General features: G+C 41.8%; 1 protein-coding gene across 1 annotated transcript; it reads right to left on the minus strand.

The window, feature by feature from the left end:
- Window positions 1-452: 452 nt before the first annotated feature.
- Window positions 453-8,736, minus strand: tmem151ba (transmembrane protein 151Ba). The gene is made up of 2 exons (XM_085381733.1): window positions 7,729-8,736; window positions 453-5,582 (listed from the first exon to the last, which is right to left on the minus strand). Exons 1-2 carry the CDS (start codon window positions 7,816-7,818, stop codon window positions 4,140-4,142), a joined length of 1,533 nt encoding a protein of 510 aa, XP_085237859.1. The 5' UTR covers window positions 7,819-8,736; the 3' UTR covers window positions 453-4,139.
- Between the last annotated feature and the right edge of the window lie 3,615 nt (window positions 8,737-12,351).

Raw genomic sequence — 12,351 nt, forward strand, 5'->3', positions numbered from 1 at the left:
TTAGTTGTTGTTTCAAACAGTCTCCTGCAAGTTGAGCAAAGTTTATATCGGGATCTACCTACTTTGCGTAGCCAGCAGGGGGAGGGATCACAACATCACAACTCACATTTACTCCAGTTCGAGTAACATTTCCAGAAATCTTCCAGCTGAGACTTTTTAGACAATGAGTAAGTGTGAAAAATATGTCCTGTTTTGATTATGAAGCAACAGGAACCAATGAGCTTGGGACCGAGGGGATGGACCAGCACACTGTTGCTTCTGTTCTATTTACTACACTTGTTGACAGTATCAAAAGTTTCCTTTGGCTGACAAACATGCAACACTGGTTGCATCAGTTGACCTCAGATCAGTGATCATAGTCTTTCTGGCATGTCTGTTGTGTATTTTTAAACAAATAGACCAGATATTTTAGTGAGCATTTCAGTTTATTGAGTTTTTTGTTCTACTTTGATACACATGTTTGGTATTCAGTCCTTATGTAACATCAAGGCAACGTCGTGATGGTGTTGGAATACATACAGACTTGCATTGTTTTATTTTTACCTGTAATCTACTGGTAAATAGTGTAACTCTTGAACTAGGCGGCAACAAAATTATCAGTCAGATGTAATTTACAGTCATAGCCATGAATCAGGTGTATGTCACAGGTGTCACACCTAAAATCACAAATCAGTCTCCAGAGCCATTTGAAGAGAGGTTATTCTGGACTAATTTAGCCAAAAAGCAGAAAAATCTATGACAGAATACTGATTTATTATATTTAGATCCTTAGTAATCACTAAGCATATGTTTATGCTTAGATATACCTTATCCCAAAGCAGTCAAATCACACCAACAGCATTTGTATTTTTAAAAAAGTATTCTAAAATGATTAAAAACGTGTTTAAAGGGAAACAAAACCATCCCAAAACAGCCTTTTTAGGGGGACTGTTCTGCTTCTCTCCATTTAATAGCAACACATCAAATCTGTCCCTGCTCCAGTTAAGTGTGTGTTTGTGTGCATGTGTGCACACAATATCCACATCGACTGACATTCTACACTCCTGTCTCTATTTATTTACAGTACAAAGCCATCCTGCTCTACAATGTTAAAAATCCACAGATTTATGGAAGTATAAAAGATGAGGCCCAAAGCATCATTGAGTGAAAGAATACAAATCATCGTACGAGCCTAATCTACCTCATAAGACATGATAACGGCTATAGCTGCTTTCTTTGCAGAAATGTTATTCTAACAGTCATCTATAGAGGAAAAGTGTATAGCTTTAAAACTTTCAGTCAGATTGTAATCGGTCAAATAGCTTGTTTCTGTTGCTGCGTAAACATTTCACGGGTAAACACATTTTTCTATTCTTACATGGGACTATGTATGAATATCACAGTGAAGCCACCTGAGAGGCTTGATGATGATGATGAAGGAGAGATTGTGATGATTTCAGAGTGGCACAGTGACTTTAGCATTGACATCCGGTGCATCCTCCTATATTTTGATTAACATAACAAAAAAGACATTTCGGTAAATTTAAATGCCCTGTGGAGACTGCATGCTGTTATTTGTGTTGTCCTCTGAGTCATGCAAGTCCACTTGAGTCTCTGACTTCTGACCAGCACGAGCTCGGTTGTGATCCAGTCCTTCACAGCTACAAAATAAGTAAAGAATCTGAATGGGCTAAAAATTAACTTGTTAGCTCAATTGATTCCCAGCCATTTTAGCTCAGATCACTGACATCTGTTCTGTGAATAGTTTAACATACACACTGGAACCACTGAAGATGTATAGAGAGCCTAAAATAATAACTTGCCATTTGTACACTTCAGTTTTTCTGTGATTAAACTAATTTATTTCAAACACTTGTCATAAATGTCCCCCTATCTCAAGATTTCAGGTGAGATTTTGGTGTTAGCATCTTGAATACAGGAGCCTGAAGCTGTTCATAACCCACCGCATTAAGTTGTTAGAGCGGTAATATGAGACGTATTATTCTGAAGAGTTGTTTTGTTTTCTTTGATAATGCAGATGTTTTTTCTAGTGGAAGATTTCTCTGGTAATAACCTCTTTTTCATGCTAAGATACCGCATTTTTCTTGTGTTTCATGGTGGAATCAATTTTAGCAAAAATCGACTTTAAAACGTTGCAGTTTACCGGACCTTTACACACAGACTAAGTGATGGATTTATGAATAGCGAGTGCAGAAGTGAAACTCAATGACTGGAGATGTTTGCATCTGCACCTCCGCCTTCTTTATGTGCAGATGAGAACATGAGTGATTATCGGGATGTTGTTGCAAGCAGAATCGTTGACCTGAATACTATCCTGAGTTTGGGGTGAGGTTGCATAGATGACCTTGAGTTGTGAAAACAGGTTAAAATTGTTAGTTAAACGTGACTCAGCCTGTTATGAGGGGGTTGTGTCTCAGTCCACAGCTCCAAACACAACAACACACATGGAATGTAATGAGTATGGCTGATTGATCACTTTATCGGGAAGGCAAATCTCAACACCAAATGTCTAAACGCAGGTGAGGTTCATAGTATTCAGTGATGGCCGTAATGGCAGTATGATCCATGTATATCCGTCGTTATGGACGTCCTCTATGCTTAACCTCCATTCCTTCAAGTGGCTAAATGACTGTCCAAAAATATTAAGGAGTGCTGGAAGAAATAAATCAAACTTTGAGCGATGGGTTGTGCTGCGGGGAGTGGCTTTTGTCACTGTTTGCATTAAACACCGCTTCGGTTCTTGGCTGCAAAAGTAAATTTCCCATCAGATACCGCATGCACTCAGCTGAGAGGAAGTAGGTTTTAGTGTTTTAAAGTAATCCTTTTATATAATTAAATCTGACACTATCAGTAGTGAATCCAGGCCTCTGCCTATTTCGAGTGTTTTCGATGGCCAGCTCTCTAGCTGTCTCTCTGATATGCATCAGCAGCAGCAGCACAGGGCTGGCTGTGTGAGTAATGTGAAAAAGAAATCTGAAAAGCATTTTGTGTCTGATTCTTACAAACTTGTGGATTTTTGCCTATGTTTTCAATAACCTTGATGTGTTCTTCTGCTTGTTTTAATGGGAGGATAGTGAGATGAGATGAGAAGTCATTGCAGCTTGTGCTTGTCAGTAACGGTTGATGCTAGGCACTTAAATAAAGAGGTAGGCTCAATGAAAATATTGCCCAACACGAACCTAAATGGATCTTTAAGATTTTAAACTGGCGGAGTTGACACTGATTTCTCAGCAGTGCAGTGAGGGTATTTTTTACTGCTTTACAAAATGTACAGTTTGAACAGTTTAAAGAAGTGTTTATGAATCAGTTTTAAATCCTCGTGTCCTTCAGCCCTCGTCTGCTAAATTATTCAAACTCCTCCTGTGCTATATTTGGCGAGCCATGGAGTTTAATGTCATTGCAGCCAAGCACATATCAGCTGACTGAATGTTTTATCCGCACATTTATTTTCAGTTTTTTTCTCTTTGAATGGATTTCCATGAGCATTAACTTTGAATGGAGACATTAAATCATCCAGGATCAAAATGTGTTAACATGCAGATTTCTGTATTTGTCGACTGTACTGACTTCACTTTGATAAGAGCCATGAGAGGGTTAGGGTGTTTGGTTTCAGCAAAACTACTTAGTCTCGTTAGTGTGTTTTGACAAGGTTGCTTATCTTTGCGTTCCATTTCTCGTTTGGCATCCATTTAATTTTTTCATTTGCTGCTGAGTCAAAGCCCATTTCAGGCTTCATATACCGGGAAATGTTTCTCATATCTTTGTAAATTGTCTGTGACTAAGATCTGTAAATATGGCATTTACACTAGGATGGGATGGCCCTTGATTTTCATTGGTTATCTGAATCTCAACAGACTCTTTAGGGCTGCACATGACACTTTGGCAGTATCCTTTAAAGCCTCGCTGTATTTTAAACAACAGTCTCATCGGGTCTGTTTTTCCCTGATGTATTGAGTGATAAATTCCACACACATACTTTGTTGTAATTGCTGTTGTGTCAGGTGACAGTATGTTTAGAAATGTTAACAAATCCTTTGTTGTGGTAACTCAGAGAATGCTCTTTTTTTTTTTAAAATCTCTGTGTTAAAGAGACACAAGAGTCCATGTATGAAGAGTTTCCTTGGCCTTAGCTCGTGTCATCAGAGTGAAGTTTCTACACAGGAGCCATTTCTGTGCAGCGAGCGGTGGTCGTGGTTGAGGCAGCCTTCGTTGCGATGCACGATGAGCACTGGGAAGTACAGCGCGTCCTGATAGGCTGGAGGGTTCTCCTCACTGGCCTGCTGGCCTGACAGACAGCGCGTGCTCTCTGTGGGACACGACTGCTCATTCAGGCTCCCGCTGCTCCTCCACAGGCAGCTCCGCCTGGAGCCGTACAGCCGACCCAGCGAGAAGCGGCTGGCGCTGAACGGGATGCGGGGGCTCCCAGTGTTGCAGATGCTGAGGGCGCTTCGGGAGAAGATGGAGGAGCTGCTTATGGCACGGTGGCAGCGTTCGCAGTTCTGCCTGTAGCTGCCGTAGCCTCCGGATAAGGAGTAGCTATTACAGCTCCCTGAGAGCTGGGCCAGGTCCATGAGAACCGCCTCAGAGTAGCTGGGCACTAGCTGCTGGTTGGAGCGGATGTGCCACTCGAGCTCTGTGCTGTCAATTGTGTTGACCCGTGGGATGTGTCTGCAATACACCCGCTCGTCAGATGGCGTTACTGGCACATAGTCAAAGCCGAACAGCTTCTCCACATGGTAGTGCACACAGGAAGTACGATACTCTGTCAGCACCCTCATAGGCCAGGACAAGGTGAAAGCAGCCGCTACCCAGAAGGTGGAGTTGGAAGCATACCATGGAAGGTGATCAGGGTCAGAAAAGGCAATCATATACTCCTTAAAGTCGACATTCTTCAGGTGCATCCCCTCACGTGCCTCCATGTAATCATCAAGGCCCTCGTTTTCTGTAAAGAACCTGGCCCGCTGGTTCAGGTAGGAGTTTTCAGACTCCACATTGGCAAAGCTAAAGCACTTGGTGAACCTCAGCTTGGTGATGGGGAAACCATCCAGGCCCAGCAGGTTCTTCGAGATGTCCTTAACCCCGCAGTTACCGTAGTCAAACTCCGCCTCGGCTACGTGGGTGTTTACTCTCTCATGGTAGACCTGTGTAGTGGTGTAGGCATCTCCATTACGGTAACGTGTCACCTGTCGCGTTCTCCTGACATAGTGATAGCTGATGGCCTTCCACCAGATGCAAGGCGTAGCCTGCTGCATGCGCTGTATGCGCTCCATCACGCTGTCCACATCAACCTTGTACTGCAGCTCATTCCTGGTGTAGCAGTGCCAGCATTCGACCAGGTAGACCACATAGAGCATGACCAGGAAGGCCAGGGGGATGTAGATGTAGCCATTGGAGCAGGGACTGTCATGGTACATCATAGAGTTTCCCTTGTAGGCGCTATTGAAGGTGAGGCGTGTGACCTCTGTCACCTGGCACCAGGCCATCACCCCGACACAGCCGTACATCAGCAGTGACAGCAGCAGGCATTTCCAGTGAGTTTCCTGACACAAGGACTTAGCCAGAGACTGTTTCTGAGGCTGTTGCTGCAAAAGAGAAAAAAATGATTACAAACACAGGTATTAACATAATAATATAAGAAGGAGTAATCTATACCTGAAGATTTAAATGAATGGCACATTTTAATGTGGCATTGATGAACACAACCTAAATACCTGTAGGCAAAAAGTTAAGGAGCAGCAGCTCATGTGTATAAAATATTTAAGGAAATATTCTTCGTTGCAAGTGCTTTTGCATAGTTTATGCATGAGCCAAGAGCCAACTGCTCATTTCTTGCTCTGTGCATGTTATAATCAGACGATTCCTTCATTATTACCATTAAAATGTAAAAGAAATCCTGTTGTCACGTGAGAGTTGAAGACTTGAAAGAACTGATATGATTTTAAAGAGTCAAAAACATTTAGGCAGACAGGCAGAAAAAAAGGCTGTAGTCTGACTTGGGCAGCATTTAGATGGTGTCATCCTTTATCTCCTCGGGGCACAGCAAGCCCCAGCGGCTGCATCAAAGAGCTCGAGAGCTGGTTACACCCTGCAGGAGCACAGCCACACAAAACCTGGCAGAGATTCAAAAGTCCCAGGAAGGGGAAGATTATCACTAAATTCATTCAAAAAAAATTTGCATGACAGACCTCACTTCTAACACTTCAGATTAGACTGTAAATGTCTAGATTTTGATCTATAGGTCGCCTCTAAACACCACATTTTAAAAAAAAAAAGCATCTGCTCTATCACAGCGCTGATTTATTGAACTCGACATGTCAGCTCTGTGCTCTTCGAGTGATAGACGAGCATAAATAATCAATGTTCTTGCATCATAATTAACTTCCCGACCTTGGTCACATGGTCTTCAAGCACACTGCCAACCCAAGGCTACACCCCACAGAGCAAAAGGGATTAACAGTGAAATTCCCCACTGAGATAAACCTCCTGCAGGAGGAGTGCTCGCTCACCAGCATTCTGGCCACGTTCGAAAATTACAATCAATACTACGTGGCACATTTTGTGGCCAGTGTTACATTTTACAGGCTCGATGTTAATGATGAACAGTTGTGCAGTAGGAGATATCGTTCTGATTATGTGCCTGCAAAGCAAATGCATCTCTGCATGTTACAATCTGATTAAAAATGTGTTAGAAAAACCTTGCGCTGGTCCTAAAATATGAAAGGAGAATCCATTTTTAATTGTAGTGAGTTACATTTATATTTAAGGCAGTTATTGTATGAAACAGCTCTAAAAGTCTTCTGTGTACAGTTAGCTGAAGGCTCTTGTATCATTTTTTAATATTTGGTTTCAGTGTTGTTTTGTATTTAGTGAAAATTCCCTTTGCATGAAAGCAACAACTGAGAATCACTTCAGCACGCCACCTTACGTGCTTATATCCTAATGTAATTTTACAGTTTGCACTCATAGGAGTCATAGATTTTAATATGAAAGTGGCTATTGTTAAAAGGAAAAACAGTTTCAAGAAGGTTCAAATCTGTACAGTCTTCACATTCAGGAGGCTGCCGTGGTGCCTTTAGTGCCTCTCGCAGTCATGGACACTTTCTCTTGACATAATAAGACCAGCTAGGTTATATAAAAAGACTCTCTTGTGTAATGGATATGTAACTTGCCCAGCATGTGTGCATGTAGGGGAAGACTGGAGAAGAAGGAGAGGAATTGGGTGTTATAGTTTAATTCAGGAAAACTGCTGTTGAGTCCTTATGTTTCCAAATCTGTTTTAGTTTTTCCCTTAAGGGAAATTTACAGACTCCCCCCCCCTAATACAACATCTCACTTCTCCCCGCCCTAGTAACGTCAAGATGTCTTTTAAATGCTGCGTGACTTTCAATATCTTCTGGAAAGATATGAGCAAAGTAAGTTTTTTTGTTTTAACACTTTCGTGTACCTGATTGGACCGTGATAGATTCTTAAACCTAATTTTGGAAGCCTGCCCGGAGGACACAGGAGCGTAATCATGGCGTTCACACGCTCGAGTGCGCGCATGGGTTCGTATAATAGGCAAATAAAGCGCTTTAAGTGCTGTGCAAACACTTAAATCAGAATCTAAAAAAAAAAAAAGCCAAATGATTATTACCGTGAGATTATTACAGTGAGCATGCACAAAGGCAGCCTGTCACTTAAACATGCCACACTACTCAAAAGCCTTAATTTACTGCAAACAATTCTTACCTCTTCCCGGGGGCTTTCCGTCTCCTCCTCGGGGACGGTGGTGGTGGCGGTGGCGCTTTCACTTGCCGTTGCAGCCGATGCTGGGGACATGGTAATAACAACAACACAAAGACCGGTGGAGCATGGATCTCCTGATGGGATGGGGGCTTTCCAAAGCAGAGTGAGACATAAACACGCCGCGAACTCCTCCGCGCATCATCCGCAGGAAACCAGTGCAGCAGGAACCCAAACAGAAGGGCTCAAAGGATGCTGCATCCCCAGCCTGTTTCAGGTGGGCACACTTCGCATGGTGTAGCCTACGGGAACGCGGTCATTGTGCCTCCGAAGAAGACTGAGAGGCTGTGACTCTTCTCGCGATGCGATGGTGATGGTGATGAGGACTGCTGCGGCGAGGGATCCAGTGTGATGAGGGAAGTGACAAAGCTCCTCTCCCTGCAGGCAGAGCCCATGACACCCAGTGAAGCTGCGAAGCAGGACAAAGGAGACGGGCAGCGGCACATGCGAGCAGCCAGCCCGACACCACGATGTAAATAACACGCACGTACGTGTCCACGTAACTCACAACAGCACAGAGGGGCGCTGCTGCTGCCGCTGCTGAGGAGGGGGTGGCTCCTCTCAGCAGAGATCTTTATTCTGATCTGTATTTAAGCAAGTTCTTTGAAAAACAGTAATAGTAAAAGCTCACGTAGGGTTTAAATTCGTTATATATATGAAATTAAATAAGCCACCTGTGATGCTCCTCAGATGGTATGATTTTTTGGCTTGTTTGGCTTTGTTTCTTTTTGTCAAAGGGTTTAATTTAGTTTAGTTTAGTTTAGTTTAGTTTATTCACAAATCAATCAAAAGTACAAATTCCAACATAATAGACAAGATAGCCATTTGTTAAATGGGACTCCCCAAAAGCTAACCACATCTTATGAGTAGGGGCCTAATCATCAGATAATATAATGCAAATATAATTCCCAGGTCATGTTTCCTTTTTTTGCAGCTGTTTTATTTCTGTGGGTTTTTGTTATGTATTGTTTGTGTATATTGGATATTCCCTGGATCTATCCATTTGGACTTTATATGGGTCAATAAATGTCTCTCTTTCGTTTTAGTCTGCCTATGTGTGCTGCATTTGGGTCCCTCTCTTCCACCCTGGACACCACCACAGTTTGAAGACATGCTGTACAAGATGAAACACGAGACAGCGTTTGCGATGAAAAGTGTTTTAGTTAGACACTTTGGTCAGACTTTAATAGCTTTTATCACAGGAAGGAGCCATTAGAAAATAATTTCACTGTAGTCATAAAGGGATGGACACAATCGGCTACATGCTGTGATGTTTAAGTGACGCTCAAGTGGCCAAAAGTGGCCCACGCCATTAGCAGCCTGAACTCTATATGCAAGGCAGGATAGATCCATGCCTTCATGTTGTTTATGTCGAGTTCTTGTCATCCAAGTGTCACAGCAGAAATCGATCAAAGCAGCCAAAATTTTTCCAATCTTCTGTTGTCCGGTTTTGTTCAGCCTGTGTGAATTATACACTCAGTTTCCTGTTCTAAGCTGACTAGAGTGGGCATCCGGTGTGGTCTTGTGCTGCTCTAGACCATCGGCTTCGTGGTTCTATGTCCTGTGGATTCAGAGATGCTCTTCTGCATACTTTGGTTATAACGAGTGATTTTTTTTGAGTTACTGTTGCCTTCCTGTCAGTGCAAAGCAGTCTCCCCATTCTCCTCTGACCTTTGACATCAACAAGGCAGTTCCACCCAGTGAACTGCTGCTCAAAGCATATTTTCTCATTTTCTTCTCTGTAAATCATAGAGATAGTTGCATGGGAAAATCCCAGCAGTTTCTGAAATACTCACATCAGCACATCTGGCACCAACAAACATACAATTTTCAAGGTTACTTAATTCACCTTTCTTCCCCATTCTGATGCTCAGTTTGATTTTCAGCTGGTCATCTTGACAATGTCAGCATGCCTAAATGCACTGAGTTGCTGTCATGTGATTGGATGATTCCACTTTTCATTTCAAATAAACTTCCTAAAGAACATGTGATGATTCCACAATAAAGTTGTATTTTAAATTCTTAGCAAATTAATCTCATCACTCCACCAAATATAGCTTTCAGACAAAAAGAAAAAGAGTACAAAAGTTCAAGTTTAAGCTGAGATATGGTTTACTTAATGCTGTGAATAAGGAGAAGAGGGCAAAAAGACAGAATTGCCCCAAAGCGTTTGTCATTATTTCATTGTTTTTTGTGAAAGAAGAGACCATAAGAAGACCAAGTAGGGAAAACTGAATATTTATCCTTGCTTTTGTTGTGCACAGCCCTATTTAAACAAGAACACTTTCCTGTATGATCCTGGAACACCGGCCTGTGTTTATCACAGAGCACAGTATGGACATTGGACTGGACTCCTGGTGTAAAGTGGAAAAAGTAAACACAACAGTAGAGAAAAACAGATGGCAACTCTTAACAGCACTAAATGCTTCCCTCTAACAGTCAGCATTGTTTTATGTTGTAGACTGTTTTCATCATGGACCTACCCCCCTCCCATTAAAGTACAGAAGCAGCTGTGTAAGTGAGCCCTCTAAAGGCCAAACCACAGGAAGCGTCTCAAAAAAGTAAAAGTAAAAATACAGATGATTAAAAAAGAAAAGCTCTGAATATTTTCTTCTGTTTATTTGACTGCATCAATCCCAAAAGCATGCAAAACAACTACAGACTGACACTGTGAGCTCCTGCTGCTACAGACAGGACCCCTCAGCACATATCAGTAGCTGCTCATGTTTAATGTCTCCTCACTTTTAAATCCAGCAAAATGAGTTTTCTATAAACCAAGCTCTGGTTTTGCAGCTTCTTAGAAAAAGGACTAAAGCTCAATGAATAATAATGTGCTTGTGGTTTATTGTTGCTACCAGTGACAAGCCTGAAAACCGAAACTTCCGCTGTGGACTTCAAAAATAAAAGCCAGATGAACGGAGTATCACAGTGGGATGCTTGTTGTGTTCTGAATGAGTACATTAATGAGATTTGATACTTCTATGTAAGTCAGACTTAGATCCCATACTTAGATTATCACACTTTACTGTGATTGTGCTCTGAACCACGCTCACCTTTGAACTCCCCCGCTGTTTTGATACCAAATACACATCAATAAGGTTTCATGAGTGCACCTTGCACAGTTCCGAGGGATTGTTTTGACGCAGACAGACTCAGACTGATAAGCTCAACTATCTCACCTAATGAATAGGCCAACAGGTTTATTTATAAAAAAATCATAAATAAACACAAATGGGCTTTGTGTTGATCTTGTAAATGCACACCGGATGAAGGTTACTTTATATGGCGTCTTTCAAACAAAAATAATAGAACTTCCTTCCTTTCTATGCTTCAGATAACACCCGCGGTCAAACTTTATTTTGATATCTACTGCACACATGTGAAGTTTGATAAGTGCATGTTGCACACATGCTATTGTGGTGATGTAATTAGTCCATGTAGAGACAAGCATACCTTCCAAAGTATTTGGAGCCTCTGTGGTAAATCGTATTGCACAGGGTGTCACCAGGATTACAAGTTGTGAAGATGTGAGGCCTGCATATGCTCCAAAAGGGCTTAAAGGAACATGTCATTGTGTTAGCAAGTTTTAGTTCTGTGGTCAGATTTTGCATACTTAATTGGTTTTATTGACAGTTGAGTAATTGTTTTGTTAAAGCAGTTCATTTAATGCTGTTTATGAAAGTGTGCATGGGCTCATGCATCATTCAGAGGCAGTAATAATCACACAACTCAAGCGGGGAATAATCACATAAACAAGTTGTTTGGTTTTTTGATTCTATTGTTTCATTTTTCGTTATTGTATGTGATGTTGCTGCTTTCAGTATCCCTGCAGCTGTGGTACACAGTGAAGACTAAGGTTCTCAGAACAACTGAGACTTAAACATCAAAAATTGGAAATGCAAACCAACACAGTTCATTTATTTGATTATATATTTACTGTTTTTTTATTAGCACACTAGACAAGGTTGATTTCATAGTGTGTGTGTGTGTGTGTGTGTGTGTGTGTGTGTGTGTGTGTGTGGGGGGGTATTATATAGCGCTTTTCAAGGCACCCAAAGCGCTTTACAATGCCACTATTCATTCACTCTCACATTCACACACTGGTGGAGGCAAGCTACGGTTGTAGCCACAGCTGCCCTGGGGCAGACTGACAGAAGCGAGGCTGCCATATCGCGCAACAGGGGTGTTTCCAGGAATCGTTAATGGGGTGGAACAGGATAGAAGAATAACAGGGCAGGTTGGGTGGAAGAGGGGAGGCTGGAAATCAGAATATTTGATCAGAAGTAAATACAATTTGAGGCTGGTGTAGCTCTATGCCCTAATATAAATGATGTTATATGACAGACTCTTTGTGTAAGCGAATATCATGTTTCATATTTCTTAGCCTAAAGATGTATTCATGTTAGCCACAAAGTGAAATTTGCACTGGATGGTGTGAATAGACACTAATCTGCATTAAAGGTATTTCAACTTTGCAAAAACCCATGAGCGGGGATTCTCCTGACACTGCCGACAGTCAGAAATGAATGATGAGCTTACTGAAGTCATTTGAGGGAAGCTGGAGTTTAA

Source organism: Rhamphochromis longiceps, linkage group LG15, assembly GCF_057381845.1.
Source record: "Rhamphochromis longiceps isolate RC_006_pf linkage group LG15, R_longiceps_female_GT1.1, whole genome shotgun sequence".
In the NCBI taxonomy this organism is placed as follows: domain Eukaryota; kingdom Metazoa; phylum Chordata; class Actinopteri; order Cichliformes; family Cichlidae; genus Rhamphochromis; species Rhamphochromis longiceps.

Excerpts from the sequence above, each read along its gene's own strand:
- tmem151ba (XM_085381733.1), bottom strand. The coding sequence starts at position 7,818 with ATGTCCCCAGCATCGGCTGCAACGGCAAGTGAAAGCGCCACCGCCACC. Across the intron at positions 5,583-7,728 it reads CGGAAAGCCCCCGGGAAGAG|CAACAGCCTCAGAAACAGTC; the intron begins GTAAGAATTGTT and ends TCTCTTTTGCAG.